Raw genomic sequence first — 26,727 nt, forward strand, 5'->3', positions numbered from 1 at the left:
ACTAACTTATACATGTATATGTGTACTTACGATATTTCTAATAGAGAATCCTTGTACACGTGTAGAAAATTTCTGAAAGGATACACAAAAAATTGCTAAGTGATTATGTCTGGAAATTGATGGCTAAAATTCTAGTGGTAAAAAACTTTTACTTTTTGTTTTACATATTTATACACACCTTGAACTTTTTAAAGTGCATTTGTTATTTTTTTAACTATAAGAAATTTGTTTAAATTGAAAACATACCAACGTATAATATAATGCTTACTAAAAATTAGTTATACATCTGTATATGATTAATTCTTAAAATTTTTTGAGGCCTTGATTAAAATACATACATGTTTTACAGTGGAAGATCTTTTCCTGAAATGATATTCTGAAAATTCAAAGAGAAATAAATCATTCACATTTCTTTACTCTAGAAAATTTATATACAAATTATATTTAATGAGTACTTTTTTGACTAGTGTTTTGATCTCTTAGTAAAGCTGCCAAACGTCCGTTTTTCTGTTGAGTTCCATATTTCCATGAAAATACAAGTTTGCTCATCTAAATTTTGATAAATTCAATTATGTGAAAAATCTTTTAGGACAGATGATTTCTATAACATTCTGATCTATATAGAAACAGATCTGACTACTAAAAAATGCTTTGTAGTATCTATTGCTTCCCTAATAGCTCAGTTGGTAAAGAATCTGCCTGCAATGCAGGAGACCCTGGTTCAATTCCCCTGGAGGAGGGATAGGCTACCCAATCCAGTATTCTTGAGCTTCCCTTGTGGCTCAGCTGATAAAGAATGTGCCTGCAATGCAGGAGACCTGGGTTTGATCCCTGGGTTGGGAAGATCCCCTGGAGAAGGGAAAGGCTACCCACTCCAGTATTCTGGCCTGGAGAATTCCATGGACTGTATAGTCCATGGGGTCGCAAAGAGTTGGACGTGACTGACTTTCACTTTTACTATTGCAACTCTTGGATTTACATTTAATGCCAGGTTTGTCAGTTAGCTATTGAGATGGCTGAGGGTAGCTCTGTGTTTCATAGAAGGTCAGTGGATTGTCTGGGGAAGCTCTGCTTCTTGTTTTCAGTTTCTTTTATGACCGACTCTGTGGACATGAGTTTGGGTGAACTCCAGGAGTTGGTGATGGACAGGGAGACCTGGCGTGCTGTGATTCATGGGGTCGCGGAGAGTTGGACATGACTGAGCGACGGAAACGACTGAGCAACTGAACTGAACTGAACTGAACTGATGACCCCAGCAAACTATCCAGGGTATGTTTTTTAATCACAATAGTGGTACAAGAGAGTAAACTAAAGTGGTCAAAGCCTAGGATCAGGACTAGCATCATGTCCCTTTCTTCTAAAATGCAAGTCACATACTCAAGCCAAAAAATCCAGGGGCAAGAAAGGACACTCCATCCATGATGAGCATGGCAGTAGTATGGATGAAGGGGTGAAGAGTTATGCCCAGCAAGTCAACCTGCAACCCCAGCTTAGATAATGAACAAACTGGTAAAAAGCTCAGATAGAGATTATGGTGGTCTGAGCTGTGTGGGCTCAGTAAGAGGTTCAATATAGGAAACAGGATCTCTTGGGTAGAAGGAATGGGAGGGCGAGAAGAGTGCTGAATCTTTTTCTAGCCAGAAGTGTCAAGTGAATTAGAGCTGAAGAACAGCAGAGGACTGATATGACGTGGGTCCAGTGAGAATGAAGCAATGTAGTGGGAATGAAGGGAAAGAAAGGACAAGGCAAATAGAATATTAAAAATGTCTAAGTGGAAGATCTCTGCACTGAAGACTTATTTCAGTTAACTAAACTGTCATCTAATGAGCTTATATATTTCCAAATGATAAAATAGTCTAAAATAGTAGAGTCTAAAAGAATGATGCATTTCTGCACTGGGTTCAAGATTGGCCAATGCATTATAGGTACTTGGGGATTTTGGTATCTTTAATCACATCTAAATATAGTATTTGGGCAGAAGAGTCATACTCACTGTTAAAAAAATCATCCTCTCTTGGTTAATTTAATGTTTTTCATTCAAAATGATACTTTAATCAAAGCTATGAATCTTACATCACTAAGTAAGAAATATTTCTCAGTAAATTAGAAATTTGTAAGTATATGAATATTCCACAATGTGTTACCTAACTGGGTAGTTGCTGCTGCTGCTAAGTCACTTCAGTCGTGTCCGACTCTGTGTGACCCCATAGATGGAAGCCCACCAGGCTCCCCCGTCCCTGGGATTCTCCAGGCAAGAACATTGGAGTGGGTTGCCATTTCCTTCTCCAGTGTGTGAAAGTGAAAAGTGAAAGTGAAGTCGCTCAGTCGTGTCCGACCCTTAGCGACCCCACGGACTGCAGCCTACCAGGCTCTTCCATCCATGGGATTTCCCAGGCAAGAGTACTGGAGTGGCTTGCCATTGCCTTCTCCAACTGGGTACTTAAGTACAATTAATTCCTAATTTCTTCCCTTCGCTTATGTGCATTGAGGTGATATAACTCTTTTGCTTCTTGAGTACCAGATTCAGTAGAACCACATACGTCTGCCTTTTTTCTTTAACTGTGCTATTTAAAATGCACCCCATTTCTAAAGAAAGCAGCTGTTGTTTTAAGTCAAACTGCATGCACAGCACCATGGTCATTACAAGGAAGACAAATTACCTCGTTAGCAGAATGCACCTCTCCCTAAGGGAACTGATGCTTGGACTTTTTATTTTTGACATATTCTGAGAATATCTTCTGAGACGACTAGATAGTCTTTGTTTCACTGATACTATAGCTTATATCTTAAAAAAAATCAATTTGATATGCTCCTATATGTTTGAACATGTGATTCTCTAGTCTGCATTTAGCACCTAATTTCTCTCTTTTCTTTTATCCAGAAGCTTTTAGCTTTAATGCTTTTTGTGAAGGAAGGTTTATTGAATATGTATAACCAGCCATGTTCTAAAATAGGAAAAGGCTTGATATGGCTAAGAAAATTGGCCGTGGCACTATCATTTTTGTCAGTTAACACTTTTTCTCCATTATATATTTTGTTATTTATTTCTATCCTCTTTCTTTACAGCCTAGGAAGTGATGATACCCATTTTGAGGTTGGCATGGCCAACAATGGATGTGAAGTGCATCGTTTTGATCCTAGTGTTAAATCAGCTCATATTCTGGAAAGTGAGCGTCTTTGGTATCACCGTTTGTCCATCGACTGGCGGGACCCCCATCCAGCTGTTGCTGCCCAAAAACCGTATAGCAGCACCAGAAAACTGGGGACCATTTTGAATGAATTTGGGCATCACAAGGTCAGATTTTTCATGTGATTTCATAGTTAAAGTGAACAAACTCATAAGCTGATTTTTTTGTAATGTAAATCAAGGATTGGATAGTTGAAAGTTCAGTTTTAACCTCATCGTTATTTATAGAGTCAGCTCCTTAAATAGAAAGTTTTGGCGAGTATGCTCTAGAGTAGTGCTTAAGGTTTTGACCAAGACTCGGCAAGGAGAATAATAAACTAACTCTGATGGTGGGCTCAAGAGTACCATTTCCATTTAGCAGTTGATTTTAAATTTCGACAGAGCAAACTATTTATATCGGCTTCAAATGCAAAAAGTAATCAGAGCCAGGTTCATGTTTTTCACTGTTGTAACAATGATTTTGGGTCTCCAGGCTCTTAAAGGCCAGAAAATATGTGTAGCTTTGATTAAAACGTACTTTATAAAATTGAATGGACATTATGTGTATTGCAACTGATACAATTAAATCAAAAGATGTCAAATCTCTACAAATATTTTATTGTGAATGGATAGCAAAAGGAAACTTAATCTGTATTTTGAAAGCAGTTTTTAGTGTAAATGTGACCAACTGCATTCTAGATGCTAGAGAAATTCTCCCGAGTGTTGTTGTCTTACATTTGATTGCCAACCCTTCTTGGGCTTGGCCTCCCTTGGCTTATTATCCCCAGAGATGGCATGTAATTTAAGACGTGCCAGAATGGGTGTTCCTGAGACACAGTATATATATGGAATTCAATTTTAAACCTGAATTGGCTGCTTGATCTTTAATAAAAAGACTTCTGCATCGTTCTTTTCCCTCCCCTTCCCCCTTTTCTTCAGCTTCCTCTTTTAAAAAAGTCCAAAAACCAGAAAACAAAAACTGTCTTTAACTGGACAGCAGGAACCTCTTCAAGAACAACTTCAAAGAAGTTGGTGTTCTTTTAACATGTGTTTTGAATTTTGTGTTTGTATTTTGATTTGCCAATGAGAGTAACTAGCATGTAATAGTTAGGAGCCTTAATGAAACACATATAGGAGTTTGGGGATAAGAATTTTATTTTGTTTTTGCTGTTTGTTACCTTCATAGAATTTTTTTTGTGTGTGTGACTGAAGATTATTGCCTTGACCCTTTGACATGTCAACTCTAGATTATTCAAAGAGCTAACTACTCGTTCTTTGCATTCATTTAGGAGTCTTACTGCTCTGCCTTCATGCTTTTTATACCCTGGTCCTCCACCCCTCTTCTTCAAAGAAAAGACTGAGTATCTAGAGTGAAACACAAAACCATCTTGCTTTTTTTGATAATATTTTAGCCAAAAATTTGATAAATGTGACGATAAAATGAGACTTCAAAAAGTGTTCTGTGGATATAATTTATCTGTGCCACATATTGTATGAAAAATGTCTACCAGGTAGACACCTGAATTTTTTCACTCCATGGGAGCTGCAGTGTGCAAACCTTTATGCTGTAGATAAAATATCATGCCTCTTATAACACTGCTTCTCACACAGAAGAAATATTTACAGAGATTCCTAAAAAAGAAAAATGTTTTAAAGGATTTTTTTAATATATTCCTAGGGCTATTATTTTTATTGAAAACACTAATAATGACATATAAAAATGATTAAGGTGGTAATTTTATGTTATGTGCATTTTACCACAATAAAAAAAACGGAGGAAAGAAAACCCCATAAATAATGAAAATGATCTGGCTCAGAATTGCCACGTATGTATTTTCCCCTTTAAAAAAAAGTCCCTTGTTGAACATTTAAAAGATACTGATATTCTTTCATAAAGATTTTTTTGGGGGTGAATGCTTTACAACAAAAACAACGAAATCTGAAGCCATTGGTGAATGATTGCTTCCATTAGGAACATACTTCTAGGAGCTACGTGGTGCCAGACAAAAGGAAACCTCAGTTCTGGCCTGCAGCAGACAAGGTCTGTTTTCATTTTTCAGCATGTGTACAGACCCTGATAAATAGGATGAACCTCTGGCAGGGAAAACAAATAGGAAAAACACTAAAAAATGTCAGTGTTTGCCTTGCCTCCTTCACTTATTTTTCCTGAAAGTGACTATAGAAACCAAAGGGGTTTTGTTGTTTTGTTTTCACTTCATAACTTTAAAGTATCTCATATAGTTTGTGATGTTTTCCATTTTAAGCGGTTATTTTTCTTATCTTTACCCATACCTAGATTCCAGTCACTCAGGCAAAAATGTAGGCAAAAATGAAAGGCAGAGTCTTAAGATGGTGACAGTAAGATGCATATGGCTTTCATCCTGCTTTTAAAACTCTCTGGTAATTTTAACTTCAAACCGTAAATCAAAAAAACCTTTCTAAAGCATCAAGCGAGAAGCAGCTGCATCAGCAAAGCGTGTGCATGAGAAGCCCATTCTGTCAGGGAATAATATCACCTGGATTCAGCATTATTTGGAATGATTAACTGTCTTCTTTTGGCTGAGTTTTATTGCTGTAACTATGCATCCAAATTTTTCCAGAATGTGATTAGAAATACTGAATCTGAGGTTTCTGCTTATATTAATCATAAGACTTTATTACACAGAGTATCCCTAAATGATCCAGGCTGGTTAATGAGAAATTATTTTCAGTCATAATCATGCTGATAATAATATGAATAACAGGACTACATTAGAGCTTACCTTTGTAAGGCTCATTACTCTAGGTTTGAGGCATGGGTCCTCAGGCAAGTCATTTAATGTTTCTGGCCCTCAATTTGATTGTCAGTAAAATGGGGACAATGATACTACCTAAATGGATTGTTTCTGAGAATTAGAGCAGAGAACACAGGATGAAAACTTCCAGCAGAGTGCCTGGAGTGAATTTGTCATTTGATTGTAAATTGAAATTATTTATGAATAATTTCAGTAAGTTTTTTTTATTAATTTATTTTTTATTGATGGATAATTGCTTTACAGAATTTTGCTGTTTTCTGTCAAACCTCAACCTGAATCAGCCATAGGTATACATATATCCCCTCCCTTTTGAACCTCCCTCCCATCTCCCTCCCCATCCCACCCCTCTAATAATTTCAGTAAGTTTTTACTAAAATTTATAGAAGCTTTTTTATCTTTCTTTGTTCCAGGGAAAATATATCAGTGATTTCTCTGGAAATTGCTAACTACACCTAATGCTAGTCAAGAGTTTTTTTTTTTAATGAAATCTTTATGTGAAATTGAAGGGAGTTGGTCCTTCAGACTTGGTCTTAGACTATTGTTGTTAACTGACTCAGGGCACCAAACAGCTTTGCTGGCGATTGTGTGGAAAGTAAATACTGTGCTGTATGCAAATGAAAGAAGCTGCTGAGAAGCAATACAGAGCAGATGTAGACCTTGTGGCTGGGGATGCCAGTCAGGTGATGAAGCTGGAGCTGGACTTCCTGACTGTTCAGCCCTGGGAGTTAAGTCCTCCCTTACCCAAGACTCTGTCCCCAAGGTTGTGTGCTGCCTTGCACTCTGAAGGGAATGCCACTTTCTGCTTCCCTGGGCAGAGAGCCTACCATTAATTACAAAACAACAGTTCTGTTGTGTGGTTGGTGCTGTGTTTAACAGAATACGAACTTTGAAATTAAACCACAAAAAGATTCCCTTTACTTCTTGCATATCGAGTTTGCACATACAAGCAATATGTCGATACTCCCTTACCCTGAAATGCTTATTGGGAATACTGTTCATGCTTTGCTGTTGGAAATGGAAAATGATAGACACTTACAGGAAAAACATTCCACCATGTGTATATATTATGTCTCTTTTTATTTCTAGAAATCCCTTTTGCCTTAATGTTCTGTCTGCTGTTGATTGTGCCATACCAGCTTTTTTTGGGGGAGAGGGGTTAGTTTTATATGAAATGCTACTATAGAATCCTTTGTTTTCATTTTTTTTTAAAATATAGTTTTAGTTTGTGCACAGCCTGTTGTTGTTGTTTTCCAGTCACTAAGTCGTGTCTGACTCTTTGTGATCCCTTGTACTGCAGCACGCCAGGCATCCCTGTCCTTTACAATCTCTCGGAGTTTGCTCAAATTCATGTCCATTGAGTCAGTGATGCTATTTAACCATCTCACCCTCTGTCGTCACCTTCTCCTCTTGCCCTCAAAAGACCCAGCATCAGGGTCTTTTCCAATGAGTCAGTTCTTCGCATCAGGTGGCCAAAGTATTGGAGCTTCATCTTCAGCGTCACTCCTTCCAATGAATATTCAGGGTTGATTTCCTTTAGGATTGACTGGTTTGAACTCCTTGCTGTCCAAGGGACTCCAAGAGTCTTCTTTCTCCAGCACCATAATTTGAAAGCATCACTTCTTTGGCGCTCAGTTTTCTTTGTAGTCCAGCTCTCACATCTGCACCTCACTACTGGAAAAATCATAGCTTTGATTCTTTGGACCTTTGTTGGCAGAGTGATGTCTCTGTTTTCTAATACACTGTCTAGGTTTGTCATAGTTTCCCTTCCAAAGAACATCTTTTAATTTCATGGCCAAGTCATCATCCAGAGTGATTTTGGACCCTAAGAAAATAAAAATTTTCACCGCTTTCACTGTTTCCCCTTCTATTTGCCATAAAGTGATGGAGCCAGATGCCATGATCTTAGTTTTTTGAATGTTGAGTTTCAAATCAGCTTTTTCACTCTCCTGTTTCACCCTCATCAAACGGCTCTTTCGTTCCTCTTCACTTTCTGCCATTAGAGTGGTATCATCTGCATATCTGAGGTTGTTGATATTTATCTCGGCAGTCTTGATTCCAGTTTGTGATTCATCCATCCCAGCACTTCGCATGATGTACTCTGTATATTGGGATTCCCTGGTAGCTCAGCTGGTAAAGAATCCGCCTGTAATGCAGGAGACCTGGGTTTGATACCTGGGTTGGGAAGATCCCCTGGAGAAGGGAATGGCTACCCATTCCAGTATTCTGGCCAGGAAAATTCCATGGACTGTGTAGTACATGGGGTTGCAAAGAGTTGGACACAACTAAACAACTTTCACTTTCACTCTGCATGTAAGTTCAATAAGCCTTGTCATACTCCTTTCCCAGTTTTGAACTAGTCTGTTGTTCCATGTCTGATTCTAACTATTGTTCCTTGACCCACACAGGTTTCTCAGGAGACAGATAAGGTGGTCTGGTATTCCCATCTCTTTAAGAATTTTCCACAGTTTGTTGTGATCCACACAGCCAAAGGCTTTAGCATAGTCAGTGAAGCACAAGTAGATGTTTTTCTGGAATTCTCTTGCTTCTTCTATGATTCAGTGGATATTGGCAATTTGATCTTTGGTTTCTCTGCCTTTTCTAAACCCAGCATGTACATTTGGGAGTTCTCAGTTCACATAGTGCTGAAGCTTAGCTTGAAGGATTTTGAGCATAACCTTGCTAGCATATGAAATGAATACAATTGTATGGTAGTTTGAACATCTTTAACATTGTCCTTCTTTGGGATTAGAATGAAAACCTTTTCCAGTCCTCTGGTCAGTGCCTGCTGAGTTTTCAAAATTTGCTGGCATATTTACTGCAGCACTTTAATAGCATCATCCTTTAGGATTTGAAATAGCTCAGCTGGAATTCTATCACCTCCACTAGCTTTGTTTGTAGTAATGCTTCCTAAGTCCCACTTGACTTCACACTCCAGGGTGTCTGTCTCTAGGTGAGTGACCACACCATCATGATTATCTGGGTTGTTAAGTTCTTTTTTGTATAGTTCTACTGTATATTCTTGCTACCTCTTCTTAATCTCTTCTGCTGGGAGGGATTGGGGGCAGGAGGGGAAGGGGACAGAGGATGAGATGGCTGGATGGCATCACCAACTTAATGAACATGAGTTTGAGTAAACTCCGGGAGTTGGTGATGGACAGGGAGGCCTGGCATGCTGCGATTCATGGGGTCACAAAGAGTCAGATACGACTGAGCGACTGAACTGAACTGACTGACTGTATATTCTTACCACCTCTTCTTAATCTCTTCTGCTTCTTCTAGGTCCTTGCCATTTCTGTCTTTTATTGTGCCCATCTTTGCATGAAATTTTCTCTTGATATCTCCAGTTTTCTTGAAGAGATCTCTAGTATTTCACATTCTATTGTTTTCCTCTATTTCTTTGGATTGTTTACTTAAGAAGGTTTTCTTTTCTCTCTTTACTATTCTCTGGAACTCTGCTCATTTGGGTATATCTTTCCCTTTCCACTTTGCCTTTCACTTCTCTTCTTTTCTCAACTATTTTTAAGGCCTCCTCAGATAACCATTTTGCCTTCTTGCATTTTTTTCCCCTTTGGGTGGTTTTGGTCATCGCCTGCTGTATAGTGTTATGAACCTCCATCCAGAGTTCTTCAAGGACTCTGTCAGATCTAATCCTTTGAATTTATTTGTCACTTCTACTGTATAATCATAAGGGATTTAATATGGTCATAATGGAATGACCTAGTAGTTTGTCTACTTTCTTCAATTTAAGCTTGAATTTTGCAGTAAGGAGGTGATGATCTAAGCCACAGTCAGCTCCAGGGCTCATTTTTGCTGGCTATATAGAGCTTCTTCATTTTTGGCTGCATGGAATATAATCAATCTGATTTTGGTATTGACCATCTGGTGATGTTTATGTGTAGAGTTGTCTTTTGTGTTGTTGGAAGAGGATGTTTTCTATGACCAGTGTGTTCTCTTGACAGAACTCTGTTAGACTTTGCCCTGCTTTATTTTGTAATCTGAGGAGAAATTTTCATGTTACCCAGGTATCTCTTGACTTCCTACTTTTGCCCTAAACATTCTTAAAATTTAGTCAGACTGTTCAACAGAATTAATTTACTCTCTCAGTGAAGTAATGTTCCAGTTATTGTTTTGGTTGGCTGTTTTTCATCATTTGATTTTGTGTGTATTTTCAAGCTCAGTCTGTTAGCTCATTTTCAGTGGAAGGTTTTTGGTTTGGTTTTGCTTTTTTCTTTCCTTTTTGGTTCCACCCTTCTCTGCCTAGTGATTTTACAATAGCCTTCAGGGCCCGGTCTTATATAAGCATCTGGGGGCTCCTGCTTCTTCAGTGATAATGGGAATATCCAGTTACTGAATTGTCTGGATCTGGCTCATTTGCTGTTTGCAAGAGTGAGCCTCTCTTCTCTTACCTCCCTAGACCAATGACTGGTTTTAAGCCACAGCCCTAGTTAGTGGTTTTCAGTGGTTTATTTTGGGCTCCCTTCTGAGTCAGGGAACTCCACTTCAGCCCTTAGCTTTAATCAGTAAACGTGGCTCAGCTGCTTTGTCATGGGAGCGCTTTAAGTTCTGTTCTTTGTAGGAGATGCACCCCAGGGCCTCTGCTACCTGCTTTATGCCAGAGCCCAGCATGTCCTGGCTTCAGTCCTGCTTACTGCTCTGTGTTCTGATCCCTGGAGCTGTTCACCTTGTTTTGAGCCCTGCTTTGATCTTTCTGTCCCCTCCCTCCCTTATCATTCTTATTTTTGCTTTGTGTTTGGTACAATGGGGAGGGTGTGCATCTTGCCTTCATTTTTTTTTTTAAAACTGATTCACCTTTCTTCCTTAGAATTATCTACAGAAATAGTATCCACAGACTCAATAGTCAACTGTTCCAGTTTTTTCCCTATATACATTAAAAATGCCTTAATAAAACAAAAGATTTTGAAATGCTTATTTATATTGCCCCCAGTCATATTCGGTACCAATGTTTCTTGTATATTATTGTGTATGTGAGCCACCTGGAGAATCTAGTGAAAAAGTAGATGTTGACTTAGGAGGTTTGGGGTGAGGCCCAAGACTCTGCATTTCTAGGAAGCTCCCAGACAGTGCTGATCCTGCTGATTAGGGACCATACATTGAGTAGCAGTGTCTGTACCACAGTCTGAGAAACGCAGGAGGAGAGGATATTAATGGTAATTGTCATTGCTGGGACCCGTGCCACTCTGTGCTCTCGTGTCCTCTCACTGTGGCCTGAGTCCGTACCAAGGGCGGAGTGAGGCACAGATGTAACGCTGTCCTCCAGGTCATTTTCTTGCTATGCCAGCCTATTACACCAGCTTTCCATACTAGACATGCTGGTTTTCTGGGACAGACTTTTTCTCAGGAGAAATTTTTTCTTCTCCTTCATGAAAATGTCACCTGGTCATCTGCCATACCAGTGCAAGGCCCAGACACGCCCGAGTCTGAGATGACTCATGGCTTTACCCTGCAGTTGGACCTTTGCTTCTCAGACGTGTGCTCCCATCTAAACTGTGTACCCAAGATACCCTTTGTTGTTCATAGCCCCATCCTGACTACCTAGTGAAGTGCTTAGGAAATATATACTTGTTCACCTGACTTTCTCCCTGGTACCTTTCTAAATAAAATATGCAGGATGTCAAAGTTTGAATAATTTACCTTTTCCTACAACCTACTATGGAATTAGTAGCAGCATGAGCATCCAGGGGCTTTAGTCACTGATATTTCAAAAGAACATTTGGGTGGAAAACTGCATGAAAAAAAAGATATGCTGTGATAAAGGTGTAACTCCAGGTGATTCTTTTAGGGTCCAGAGGAATCTTCTACTAAGACTTGTTTATATTCCTTTTTTTTCAAAGAGAGATGTGTATCTTTCTGTGTATTTGAAGGCAACTTCATCTTGCAGAATTGCTATTATATTTAATCATGATGGTGCTGTGTTTCTCTGAAATAAGCCAGTGGCAATTTAAGAGTAATGAGTAATTCATGGTACTGAATTGCGATTTGAAATGCAGAGACATCTTTCTTCCTCCATCAATCTGCGGTGGACCCTAAGGACAAATCGTCTTGAGAACGAGTTGAGAACTTGTGCAGTCAATATTAAGGAAATGAATTTTGGCTTTTTATCATATTTACTCATCTATAATGGTGAGATTTGCTGTGAAACAAAAAGTCTTGACTCCTCTTAATGATTTTCAAACCACTCAGTGAAACAGTTTTTGTTTCCTTAGATGTGTTCTCCCTTGGTTTCCCATGGCCAAAAGCCATGACTGGAAAGATTGTGTGTGAACAGTGCTCTGGAATCTGGAGACCCACTCCCACCTGTGTAACTACAGGTTCTCAGATTTCAGAACACCAGAAAACAAACCACAAGTAACAGTAACATGCCACAGAGAATCCAATCTTCTCAAGGGACCTTGACTCAGATGTCAGATCCAGGACCAAGCTAAGAGATTCTGATTTAGCTATGCTGGCATGGAGCTCAGGAAATCTGTATTTTTAACCAACCCCACCCCATTCTACCCCAGGTGGTATGAAGATCACCGTTTGAGAAGCCTCAATGGATAGAGAGGACTTCAGAAGCTCAGCCTTCCATTTGCAAATCGCTCATCCCCTGCTGTGCATAGAATGCTTTAAACAGGAAGGGGGTCCAGAGCCCCTCTGTCAGCTTTGGGGGCCTCACTCCCTGGCTCCTCACTAAGTCTCTGTGTCCTCTGTGCCTTAGTTTTCCTTATTGTAGGGTGAGTGGTACAGATCTCTGCCGTTTGAGAATAAACTGATGCTGGTGATAGAGATGAATGACGGGTATTTGTGGAGCCAGATTTGGGACTTTATTTTATAAAGCATTGTGACTGACTCTCGCTCCTTCAAGACTTTCCAAGGGACCCGTTATTATTACCAAAGAGGAAGATTTCACATATGGAGGAAATTAGCCTCTAGAAAGCTGGCATTTGTTTTTCTTTGTTGCTGTGTACCAAGGTTGGCACATTTGTCTGAGAATCTTTCCATTTTGACAAACTTTGGGGAATGAGAGCTAAGTGAATCCTGAGGGAGGTGAGGGAAGCTCTAAGCTCCAGAAGCCCATAAAGGTTTCCTTTTTTATGACTTCCTTTCCTAACAGTAGGTCGACAGAGGAATGTTACTACATTTGGCACTGTGCAGCTCAGATTCACTAGGTCAGGCAGCTCAGCAAGTTACTTTATGTGTGTTAAAAAATGCTTAATGCCTTTTGACAGTAAGAGCCCCAAGAAGTTGCTATCATATTAATGAATCCTCTGAGGGAGAGATTCCTGAACAAATTTGTGAGGTCACACCCAGGCCGGTGATTTCTGCCTCAGGAGCACAGCCATGTCAGCCTCTGAGGTGCCCATGCATAATTAACCACCCATGAAGCCAGCTCCAAGTGCTTGGGGAAAGGTGGTCACACTTTTAGTTGGAGGTAAAAGCTGATTTATTTTTCAGCTGTGAAATATTAGAAAAGGAAATTTTCATTTGCCACTTTTTAGTTAAAAACATAAGGACCTTTTTAAAAACACAAATTTCATAGCATGGAGTGGCATTCAACATTTTTGCAATTAAAATGATAATGAAACTTTTCTTATAAGAACTTCTCTTTAAAATCAGTGCGATAGGTTCACAGCACAACATTAGAAGGAATTATGTAAAGCAGCCTCTCTGTTCCAAGTTTTATTTTAAGATCTAATTTATTCCAGATTCTGCAGGAAAAAACTGTTCATGTGACAAGCCTGCTAACAGATGTCAATTTAGTTTTATAGCACATGCCTGCACTTCAGAGTCAGAAAATGGAGATTATTCTTTTTGCTTCTGTTTATTACATGGCACAGCTTCATAATATTATGCCCCAGAGGACAGCTGATTAATAACCTAGAGGCAAGCAACTTATCACCTGCTTTCCTCTTCTGCAGTGTTGAGTGTAAGCTTTATTTCATATTACCCTTTTGGATTAAGAGAGGAGCTATAAAAAGCAAAGGTGACAGAAAATGGATTTTTCTATTATAATATCATGTAGGTCAGAAGACAGATTATATTGTAGTGAATAGAAATAAAAGAAAAAAATAAGAATTAATCAACTGAATAGAAGTGAATCTATTTTGTGGTGTTGGTTGATAAAACAAAGTAATTCTATGTGAAAAATGTAATGTCAAAACCAACCATAGCAAGAACTCTCCACTTCATATATCCAGGGCCCATTTCTCAATGTTTACCTGGCATAGTAATTATTGATTTATATGTTACACTTCTCTTCACATTCACATCTGTCCAATCCATCCATCCATTTATCCATTCCTCCATCTATCTATCTAATAAATATTTATTAAGCATCTTCTATATGCAAGGATTTGTGCTTAAATAGTAAAAATATAGGGACAAACAAGTCTTTTGTTAATTAAACATTGTTTAAAATTGTAGTGAAATGCAAGGGATGATGCTGTGAAAGTGCTGCACTCAATATGTCAGTACATTTGGAAAACTCAGCAGGAGCCATAAGACTGGAAAAGGTCAGTTTTCATTTCAATCCTAAGGAAGGGCAATGCCAAAGAATGTTCAAACCACCATACAATTGCACTCATTTCACATGCTAGCCAAATTATGCTTAAAATTCTTCAAGCTAGGTTTCAGCCTTCTGTGAACTAAGAACTTCCAGGTGTACAAGCGGGGTTTGGAAAAGGCAGGAGATCAAATCAAATCAAAGCCAGAGATCAAATTGTCAACATTCACTGGGTCATAGAAAAAGCAAGGGAATTCCAGAAAAAACATCCGTTTCATTGACTGCACTAAAGCCTTTGACTGTGTGAATCACAAAAAGCTGTGGAAAATTTGGTATTCTCAAATACCAAACCGCTGTACCTGTCTTCTGAGAAACCTGTATGCAGGTCAGGAAGCAACAGTTAGAATTGAACATGGAACAACAGACTAGTTCAAAATGGGAAAGGAGTACGTCAAGGCTATATATTGTCACCCTGCTTATTTAACTTATGTGCAGGGTACATCATATGAAACATTGGGCCTGGATGAATCACAAGCTGGAATCACTATTTCATGGCAAATAGAAGAGGAAAAAGTAGAAGCAGTGACAGATTTTGTTTTCTTGGGATCCAAAAACACTGTGGACAGTGATTGCAGCCATGAAATTAAAAGATGCTTGCTCCTTGAAAAGAAATCTTTGACAAACCTTGACAGCATGTTAAAAAGCAGAGAGATCATTTTGCTGACAGAAGTCCGTGTAGTCAAAAGCTATGGTTTTCCCAGTAGTCATGTATGGATGTGAGAGCTGTACCATAAAGAAAGCTGATGTTTATGAATTGTGGTGCTGGAGAAGACTCTTGAGAGTCCCTTGGACTGCAAGGAGATCAAACCATCAATTGTAAGGAAGTCAACCCTGACTATTCATTGGAAGGATTGATGCTGAAGCTCCAATACGTTGGCCACCTGATGCGAAGAGCCAGCTCATTGGAAAAGACCCTGATGTTGGAAAAGATTGCAGGCAAAAAAGAAAGGAGGGCAGCAGAGGATGAGATGGCTAGATAACATCACTGACTCAGTGGACACAAACTTGGGCAAACTCTGAGAGAGACTGAAGGACAGGGAAGCCTGACGTGCTGCAGTCTATGGGGGTCACATAGAGTCAGACATGACTTAGCAACTGAACAACAACAATAGAAAATTTACTATCTTAACTATTTTTAAGTAATGCTGAGAATGTTCACATTGTTGTGAATCTCTAGAACATTTTCATCTTGCACAACTGAAACTTTACACTCATTAAACACGGATTTCCCTCTTCCCCCAGCCCTTGGCAACCACCATCCCACTTCCTGTTTCAATAAATGTAACTATGCTAGGTGCCTCATATAAATGGAATCATACAGTAATTTTATTTTTGTGACTGATTTATTTCACTTAGCATAATGTCCTCAAGCGTCATTCATGTTGTAGCGTGTTTCTTTTTAAAGCTGAATAATCCTTTCTTTTTAAAGCTGCATAATCCTTTGTATGTATATACACAATTTTATTTGTCCCTTTATCTGTCAGTGGACAACTGGGTTTATTTCACCTCTTGCCTATTGTGAGAATGCTCACAGCGAGTGTGCAAATATCTTTTAAAAATCCTGTCTCTAGTTCTTTTGACTGTAGACCCAGAAATGGAATTGCTGGATCCTATGCTAATTCTATTTTTAAATTTTTTTGAGAAACTGCCATACAGTTTTTCATAGTGGCTGCACCATTTTACATTTCCATAAACAAGTATCTTAAGATTTAACACATGACTAAAAAGACAGAAATGTGATCCTGTAATGAGTGCTACAAAGAAGTGCAGTGTTCTATGGGGAGTGTTTAATAGAGAAATCCAATCTAATATGCCATTTATTTTTGTATTCCTGATGCCTACAGTTGGAGCAGGACATGGCAACCCATTCCAGTATTCTTGCTTGGAGAATCCCATGGACAGAGGAGCCTGGTGGGCTACAGTCCATAGGGTTGCACAGTCAGACACGACTGAAGCGACTTAGCAAGTGTGCATGCGTGCACACACATATTGCCTATGGTGGGAACTCCATAAGTGGTTGGTGGGTGGGAGAGTAGTCCCTAGAGACCGTTGGTGATTAGGCCCTTTTCCTTTGTTTCCTTCCTGCTATTCAGCTGCCCTCTGTTCTATGGGAATGGAAATGGAGGTCAGTGAGAGCATTTGTTAACAGATTACTAGCTTTTTCTTGGCTGCTTCTACTGCTCTTTGGTGAGATTATGGAAAACATTTCCCCAGTAACGTTCTTTTTCTTGCTATATGCATCGTCTAATATTCAGAGATGTTGAGATGTTGCCACCAGATATATCCCTGCCTTTTCTTTGGGGGAGAAAAAGAAAGCTGCCTGAGGATGTCAGATGAAAATGTAGTGGTGTTTGGGAGTCATGGGGTATTCAGGGAGAAATGTTCTTTCTATTCTTAGAACACTGCCTCTATTCCCTAAAGAATTTTATTTTATAAAGATAGCAAAAGGGCCTCTCATTCATTTTCTCATTCCACTAACATTTTGCTCAATTTTGTGCTATTTATAGATATTTTAAATTGAAATTTCATTCTTGAGATTTTTCAAGGGGATTTCAGATATTTAAGATTATATAGGCATTTATATTTGGAGACTTAAACTTCTGGTTTTTGGTTTTACAGAAGGAATCTGTTTATCTTATCCCTAAACTAATGAAAGACATGCTTAATATTCTGTCCAGTTTTTAATTTTGCTAGCAATTGAGGAAGAGAAAGAAGCTGGCTGCAAAAAGTCCTTGGCACAGCTCTTTGGTTAGAAACTTTGTATTGGTTTTATTGTTTGCTATGGCTTTATTCTGATGTACTAGAGAGATCCAAACTGGGTGTCTCCCAGTTGCTCTGATCACAGTATTTACATGGAAAACAACGTTGATGAAATTTTCTGAATGGTGTTTGAGGGCAGGTGAAAGTTTGGGCCATGTTGCCCTGTGGAGGAGTCACTAGCTCTCAGCCCAAAGGACCCTGATACCAGCCTTTTCTCCTGTTGGTTGTGTGAAAGGCACAAGCAAATTAAGCCCTCTGAGTCATGTTTTATTTTTCTGTAAAATGAGGATGATAGTACCTTTTATGTGAGATTGTTAGCATTAATGACAGAAGATCTATGAAGAACCTAGCACACAGTGTCTGGGCAGTTGATCCCCAGATAGGGGCTGTTTATTAAATACTTACTGGGTTGAATTGATTGGAATTGCTTCCCTGGTGGCTCAGACTGTGAAGAATCTGCCTGCAATGCAGGAGATCTGAGTTTGATCCCTGAGTTGGGAAGAGAAGGAAATAGCAACCCATTCCAGTATTCTTGCCTTCAGAGGAGCATGGCTGGCTACAGTCCATAGGGTTGCAAAGAGTCAGACATGACTAAGAACTAACATTTTTTTAGGAGCTGTTTATTAAATAGTTACTGGGTAGAATTGATTTGAATTATTTTAGGCCAATATTCAAATACTTAGAATGGAGTATTATAGCATAGATCATTTGGTATATTCAACAGGCAGGGAACACAGCCCCACCCATCAACAGAAAATTGGATTAAAGATTTACTGAGCATGACCCCACCCATCAGAACAAGACCCCCAGAACAAATTTTCCCCACAGTCAGTCTCTCCCATCAGGAAGCTTCCATAAGCCTCTTATCCTTTTCCATCAGAGGGCAGACAGAATGAAAAGTCCATCACAGAAAACTAATCAAACTGATCACATGGACCATAGCCTTGTCTAACTCAATGAAACTATGAGCCATGCCGTGTAGGCCAACCAAGATGGACAGGTCATGGTAGAGACTTCTGAGAAAACATGGTCCACTGGGGAAGGGAATGGCAAACCACTTCACTATTCTTTCCTTGAGAACCCCATGAACAGTATGAAAAGGCAAAAAGATGTGACACTGAAAGATGAACTCCCCAGGTTGGTAGGGGCCCAATATGCTACTATGGAGAAATAACTCCAGAAAGAATGAAAAGATGGAGCCAAAGCAGAAACAACACCCAGTTGTGGATGTGACTGGTGATAGAAATAAAGATGCTGTAAAGAACAATAGTGATAGGAACCTGGAATGTTAGGTCCCTGAATCAAGGTAAATTGGAAGTGGCCAAACAGGAGATGGCAAGAGTGAACATCAACATTTTACGAATCAGTGAACTAAAATGGACTGGAATGGGCAAATCTAATTCAGATGACCATTGTATCTATGACTGTGGGCAAGAATCCCTTAGAAGAAATGGAGTAGCCCTCATAGTTAACAAGAGTCCGAAATGCAGTACTTGGGTGCAGTCTTAAAAAAGACAGAATGATCTCTGTTTGTTTTCAAGGCAAACCACTCAATATCACAGTAATCCAAGTCTAAGCCCTAAACAGTAATGCTGAAGAAGTTGAAGGTTAATGGTTCTATGAAGACCTACAAGACCTTCTAGAACTAACACCCAAAAAAGATGTCATTTTCATCATAGGGGACTGGAATGCAAAAGTAGGAAGTTAAGAGATACCTGGAATAACAGGCAAATTTGGCCTTGGAGTACAAAATGAAGCAGAGCAAAGGTTAGCAGAGTTTTGCCAAGAGAACAACTGGTCATAGCAAACACTGTCTTCCAACAACACAAGAGACGACTCTACACATGGACATCACCAGATGATCAATACCGAAATCAGATTGATTATATTCTTTGCAGCCAAAGATGGAAAAGCTCTATACAATCAGCAAAAACAAGAACAGGAGCTGACTGTGGCTCAGATCGTGAGCTCCTTATTGCAAAATTCAGACTTAAATTGAAGAAAGTAGGGAAAACTACTAGATTATTCAGGTATGACCTAAATCGAATTCCTTATGATTAAACAGTGGAAGTAACAATAGATTCAAGGGATTAGATCTGATAGAGTGCCTGAAGAACTGTGGACAGAGGTTCATGATATTGCACATGAGGCAGTGATCAAGACCATCCCCAGGAAAAAGAAATGCAAAAAGACTAAATGGTTGTCTGAGGAGGTCTTACAAATAGCTGAGAAAAGAAGAGACGCTAAAGGCAAAGGAGAAAAGGAAAGATATACCCATTTGAATGCAGAGTTCCAAAAAATAGCAAGGAGAGATAAGAAAGCCTTCTTCAGTGATCAATGTAAAGAAATAGAGGAAAACAATAGAATGGGAAAGACTAGAGATCTCTTCAAGAAAATGAGAAATACCAAGGAACATTTCATGCAAAGATGGGCTCAATAAAGGACAGAAATGATATGAACCTAACAGAAGCTTAAGATATTAAGAAGAGGTGGCAAGAATACACAAAAGAACTATGCAAAAAATATCTTAATGACCCAGATAACCATGATGGTGTGATCACTCACCTAGAGCCAGACATCCTGCAATGGGAAGTCAAGTAGGCCTTAGGAAGCATCACTATGAACAAAGCTAGTGGAGGTGATAGGATTCCAGCTGAACTATTTCAAATCCTAAAGGATGATGCTGTGGAAGTGCTGCACTCAATATGCCAGCAAATTTGGAAAACTCAGCAGTGGCCACAGGACAGGAAAAGGTCAGTTTTCATTCCAATCCCAAAGAAAGGCAATGTCAAAAAATGTTCAAACTGCTGCACAATTGCACTCATTTCATACACTAAAGTAATACTCAAAATTCTCCAAGCCAGGCTTCAACAATATGTGAACCATGAAATTCCAGATGTTCAAGCTGGATTTAGAAAAGAAAGGCAGAAGAACCAGAGATCAAATTACCAACATCTGTTGAATCATCGAAAAAGCAAGAGAGTTCCAGAAAAACATCTATTTCTGCTTTATTGACTATGCCAAAGCCTTTGACTGTGTGGATCACAACAAACTGTGGAAAATTCTTAAAGTGATGGAAATACTAGACCTGACCTGCCTCCTGAGAAATCTGTATGCTGTTCAAGATGAAAAAGTTAGAACTGGACATGGAACAACAGACTGGTCCCAAACTGGGAAAGGAGTACATCAAGGCTGTATATTATCACCCAGCTTATTTAACTTATATGCAGAGTACATCATGTGACGTGCTGGGCTGGATAAAGCACAAGCTGGAATCAAGATTGCTGGGAGAAATACGTATCATTGTGTCATCAGATACGCAGATGACATGACACTTATTTTCAGAAAGAGAAGAAGGACTAAAGAACCTCTTGATGAAAGGGAAAGAGGAGAGTGAAAAAGTTGGCTTAAAACTCAACAGTCAAAAAGCTAAGATCATGACATGCAGTCCCATCTCTTCATGGCAAATAGATGGGGAAATGATGGAAACAGTGAGAGACTTTATTTTCTTGGGCTCCAAAATCACTGTACATGGTGACTGCAGCCATGAAATTAAAAGGCACTTTCTCCTTAGAAGAAAAGCTATGACCAATCTGGATAGCATATTAAAAAGCAGAGACATTACTTTGCCGACAAAAGTCTGTCTAGTCAAAGCTTTGGTTTTTCCAGTAGTCATGTATGGATGTGAGAGTTGGATTATAAAGAAAGCTGAGCGCCAAAGAACTGATGCTTTTGAACTGTGATGTTGGAGAAGACTCTTGAGAGTCCATTGGACTGCAAGGAGATCAAACCAGTCAATCCTAAAGAAAATCAATTCTGAATATTCATTAAAAGGACTGATGCTGAAGCTGAAACTCCAATACTTTGGCCACCTGATGCGAAGAGGTGACTCATTGGAAAAGACCCTGATGCTGGGAAAGATTGAAGGCAGGAGGTAAAGGGGATGACAGAGGGTGAGATTGTTGGGTGGTATCACCGACTCAGTGGACATGAGTTTGAGCAAACTCTTGAAGTCGGGGTCACAAAGAGCTGGACACAACTGAGTCACTGAACTGAGCTCAACTGAAGTGGACTGCAAGGAGATCAAACCAGTCCCTCCTAAAGGAAATGAATCCTGAATATTCATTGGAAGGACTGATACTGAAATTGAAACACCAATACTTTAGCTACCTGCTGCGAGAGCTGACTCACTGGAAAAGACCCTGATGCTGGGAAAGATTGAAGGCAAGAGGAGAAGGGGACGACAGAGGATGAGATGGCTGGATGGCATCACCAACTCAATGGACATGTGTTTGAGCAAGCTCTGGGAGTTGGTGATGGACAGGGAATCCTGGCATGCCGCAGTCTATGGGGTTACAAAGAGTTGGACACAACTGAGTGACTGAACTGAACTGATTGCTCTTCTGCTTTCCTAGTGATATTGAGGGTATTTCCAATAAGCCAACCATTTACTCCAGAAATTGTTAGAGAGTCAGTATTCTGGATTGGATTTTGGAAGTGTTTAGAACAGCAGCAGTGTAAATCTGATATCCAGACACCCCTTCAGTGTCCTTGGGATTGATCTTTCTATGTTGATAGCAATAAACATAATTGGTGTGCATTTCGAATAGTTCACCTGCTTCATGCCCATTGGTAGAAATCTTGTAATTCAGTCATTCTCCCCACGTCCAACTCTTGGGTATAAGCCCCACAAATTTATTGAGTATACTGTTGTGGAATCATTTGGGTGGTGAGTATTAATGTCTTCCAACATATTTTATAAAACAGTAACTCTTTAATACTTGTGACTGTATTTGTCTTTTGACATTTAGATTCCTCTAGGTTGATCTTTCTCTCTCTCAAACCCTCTGTTAGGTAATTTTGACTCCTTTTTGGAGACATATCAAGTATAACACCTTGTTGGGTAAACTAAGTTCTCAGGAATATTCTTAATAACTAAATTTTCTAACTAAATAAAAGAGGTTCTGTTTCCTACCCCTGTCTTTATTGTTCTTCTGCTGTGCTAGGAACACAGGGGAATACTTAATACTGTATTAAGTATAAACACGTCATCTGCTGTGCAAGGTCTCAATTCAGTTTTCAACTACTTTTCCACCACTTTTCTGTGGATACTCTATGCTGAAATATAACTAGTCAATTTCATTTCCAAGTTACCAAAACTTCCTCATCCCGTGTAGCTTTAGTCACAATTCCTTTTATCACTAATATTTTCTCTGTATCTGAACAAATAAAATCTTCACTCATCTTTCAAGACCTATTTCAAATGCTGTCTCATTTCCAAAGCTTTTTAAAAAACCATTTATTTTAGTGTTTTTTAATTATGGAGATGACATATGTTCATTGTAGAAAATCTAGATTACAGAGAGTACAGAAAGTAAAAGAATGAAAATTAAAATCACCTTTCAAAAAAAAATCACCTTTCATTTTGCCTCTAAGATATATACATATAGTCATAGTCATTTTTTCATATTATTCTCCCTATTGTATATGTATTTTAATAAAATTAACCTGGCATCATACTCTGTCTGCATCTCTATTCCTGCCTTGAAAATATTCATCAGTACCATTTTTCTAGATTCCATATATATGTGTTAATATATAATATTTTATTTTCTCTTTCTGATTTACTTTGTATAACAGGCTCTAGGTTTGTCCACCTCAGTTCAAGTGACCCTGAGTCATTCCTTTTTATTGCTGAGTAATATTCCATTGTATATATACCACGACTTCTTTATCCATTTATCTGTCAGTGAACATCTGGACACGGCAGGGGAAGGAGAGGGTGGGGCGAATTGAGAGAGTGACATTGAAATATATACTTTACCATGTGTAAAATAGATAGCTAGTGGAAAGTTGCTGTACAATACAGGGAACTCAACTCAACCTGGTGCTCTGTGATGACCTAGAAGGGTGGGAGAGGGGTGGGGTGGAGGGAGGAGGAAATATATGTATACTCATGGCTGATTCACATTGTTGAATGGCAGAAACTAGCAACACTGTAAAGCAGTTATCCTCCAATTAGGCATATAAAAATGCATGAGAAAAAAAAAGGAATTACACTGTGTATGCTATTTTGTAATCTGCTCTTTCATTATTGACTATTTTTTTAGGGCAGTTTTAGGTTCATAATAAAGTTGGGCATAGGGTACAGAGATTTCCAATATGCTCCCTGCCTCCATACATGCATAACCTCCTGCATTACCCACCTCTCCCCCCAGAGTGGTCCATAGTTTGTAATTTAGTCTTGGTGTTGGGCAAATGGATAATGACATGTATCATTATTATGGTATCATACATAGTATTTCCACTACCCTAAAAATCCTGTTTCCATCTATTCATCTCTCTCATTGCCCTCGCACCCCTAACTTCTGGCAATCACTGATTTTTCTATTGCCTCCATAGCGTTGCCTTTTTCAAGATATCAAACAGTTGGAATCATACAGTATGTAGTCTTTTCAGATTGACTTCTTTCACTTGGTAATATGCACTTAAGTTTCCTTCATATCTTTTCAGGCCTTGATAACTCATTTTTTTGGTGTTGAATAATATCCCATCATTTGCATGTATCACAGTTTATCTATTCACCTATTGAAGGATATCTTGATTGCTTCCAAGTTTTGGCAATTGTAAGTGCAGCTGCTATAAGTATCCATCTGCTGTTTTTTGTGTGGAGACAAGTTTTCAACTCTTTTGGATCTTATGAAAAGAATATGTTTAATATTGTATGAAACTGCAAAACTGTCTTCTAAAACTGTCTTCATTCAGTCGTGTCCAACTCTTTTCGACCCTATGGAATATAGTCCATAGAATTCTCCAGGCCAGAATAAAGAGGCTGTACTATACCATTATATATTCCTACTAGCAATGAATGAGAATTCCTGTTGCTCCATACCCTCGACATCATTTAATGGTGTCAGTATTCCAAATTTTGGTCATTCTAATAGGTGCATAGTAGTATCTGATTGTTGTTTTAATTTGCCTTTCCCTGATGAGTGACATATGATGGGGAATATCTTTTCCTATGCTCATTTGCCATATGTGAATCTTCTTTGGTGAGGTGTGTAATACGGTCTTTGTCTCATTTTTAATCTGGTTGGTTGTTTTCTTATTGTTGAATTCAAAGAGTTCTTTATTTTTGGATGTGTCCTTTGCAGATATTTCTCCCAGTCTTTAACTTATCTCTTCTCTTGACATTTTTTTCACAGAACACAAGTTTTTAGTTTTAATGAAGTGCAGCTTATCAATTATTTCTTTCATGAATCATGCCTCTGGTGTTTTATCTAAGAAGTCATTCTTACATTCAAGGTTATCTCGATGTTCTTATATGTTACCTCCTAGGAGTTCATAGTTTTGTATTTCATATTTAGGTCTGTTATCCATTTTGAATTCATTTTTGTAAAGGGTGTAAGGTCTAGATTCAGTTGTTTGTTTGTTTTTTGCAGGAGATGTCAAATTGTTCTCATACCATTTGTGGAAAAACTGTTTTTCCCCAATGCTGTCAGTTGACTATATTTATGGGGGTCTATTTCTAGACTCATTATTCTGTTCCATTTATCTATTTGTCTATACTTTTGTCAATACCACATTATCTTGATTATCATAACTTTATGTGCTGTGCTGTGCTAAGTCACTGCAGTCATGTCCAATGCTGTGCAAACCTATGGACTGAAGCCCACCAGGCTCTTCTGTTCATGGAATTCTCTAGGCAAGAATACTGGAGTGGTTTGCCATACTCTCCTCTAGGGGATCTTCCTGATCCAGGGATCAAACTCACGTCTCTAATGTCTCCCTGCATTGGCAGGTGGGTTCTTTACCAGTAGGGCCACCTGGGAAGCCCCCACCATAGCTTTATAGTAAGTCTTAAAGTCAGTCAGTTAGTTTTCATCATCCAACTTTGTTCTTCTCAGTCAATGCATTGGTGATTCTGTATTTTTTTCTTCTCCATTTAAACTTGAGGATCAATTTATTGACAAAATAAATTGCTGGGATTTTGGTTAGGATTACACTGAATCTATAGATCAAATAGGGAAGAACTGACATCTTCAAACTGTTGAGTCTTCCAAGCCAAGAACATGGAATATCTCTCCATTTATTTAGTTCTTACTGGATTTTGTTCATCAGAGTTTTGTGGCTTTCCTCATTTAGATCTTGTACATATTTTGTTGGATTTGTATTTAAGTATTTCATTTTGGGAGATGCTAATGTAAGTGTATTGTGTTTTAAATTTCAAATTACACTGTTCATTGCTGGTATATAGTCTTATTCAGTGGACCACCAGGGAAGTCCTTATAATTCTTTCTATATATTGTTGGATTTGATTTGCCAGTCTATGAGCAGTTATGATTTTATCTGGCAGAATATCTGTGGAGCTAGAATGGGTATAACCAATGGGTGACCAATTTACGATTTCATAAATATTGAGTGACTAGTTTTCAACATGTATATGTTTAGTGAAAATTTTAATACCTCATGTATATTTAATGTTTAGTGACAGTTTTAATACCTCATGCATATTTAATGTTTAGTAAAGGAGTGTGTCAAGGCTGTATATTGTCACCTTGCTTATTTAACTTATATGCAGAGTACATCATGAGGAACGCTGGGCTGGAAGAAGCACAGGCTGGAATTAAGATTGCTGGGAGAAATATCAATAATCTCAGATATGCAGATGACACTACCCTTATGGCAGAAAGTGAAGAGGAACTCAAAAGCCTCTTGATGAAAGTAAAAGAGGAGAGTGAAAAGGTTGGCTTGAAGCTCAACATTCAGAAAACAAAGATCATGGCATCTGGTCCCATCACTTCATGGGAAATAGATGGAAAAGCAGTGGAAACAGTGTCAGACTTTGTTTTTTTGGGCTCCAAAATCACTGCAGATGCTGATTGCAGCCAGGAAATTAAAAGACGCTTACTCCTTGGAAGGAAAGTTATGATCAACCTTGATAATATATTAAAAAGCAGAGACATTACTTTGCCAACAAAGGTCCGTCTAGTCAAGACTATGGTTTTTCCCGTGGTCATGTATGGATGTGAGAGTTGGACTGTGAAGAAAGCTGATCGCCGAAGAACTGATGCTTTTGAACTGTGGTGCTGGAGAAGACTCTTGAGAGTCCCTTGTACTGCAAGGAGATCCAACCAGTCCATTCTAAGGGAGATCGATCCTGGGTGTTCATTGGAAAGACTGATGCTAAAGCTGAAACTGCAATACTTTGGCTACCTCATGCGACGAGTTGACTCACTGGAAAAGACTCTGATGCTGGGAAGGGTTGGGGTGGGAGGAGAAGGGGACGACCGAGAATGAGATGGCTGGATGGCATCACCGACTCAATGGACATGAGTTTGAGTGAACTCCGGGAGTTGGTGATGGACAGGGAGGCCTGGCGTGCTGTGATTCATGGGGTCGCGGAGAGTCAGACATGACTGAGCGACTGAACTGAACTGAAC

The 26,727-nt window shown here is 38.9% G+C and overlaps 1 protein-coding gene across 2 annotated transcripts in view; it reads left to right on the plus strand.

The window, feature by feature from the left end:
• Positions 1-26,727, plus strand: part of METTL24 (methyltransferase like 24) — a 163,473-nt gene that overhangs the window by 62,360 nt on the left and 74,386 nt on the right. For both annotated transcript variants that reach the window (XM_088840636.1, XM_055432956.2), the window contains exon 4: positions 3,067-3,295. In XM_088840636.1, the coding sequence (XP_088696762.1) occupies positions 3,067-3,295 (229 nt within the window). The remainder of the gene's footprint in view (positions 1-3,066; positions 3,296-26,727) is intronic.

The sequence above is a fragment of the Moschus berezovskii genome, chromosome 10 (genome assembly GCF_049115385.1).
Source record: "Moschus berezovskii isolate FMDL1 chromosome 10, NW_MosBer_1.0, whole genome shotgun sequence".
NCBI lineage: Eukaryota > Metazoa > Chordata > Mammalia > Artiodactyla > Moschidae > Moschus > Moschus berezovskii.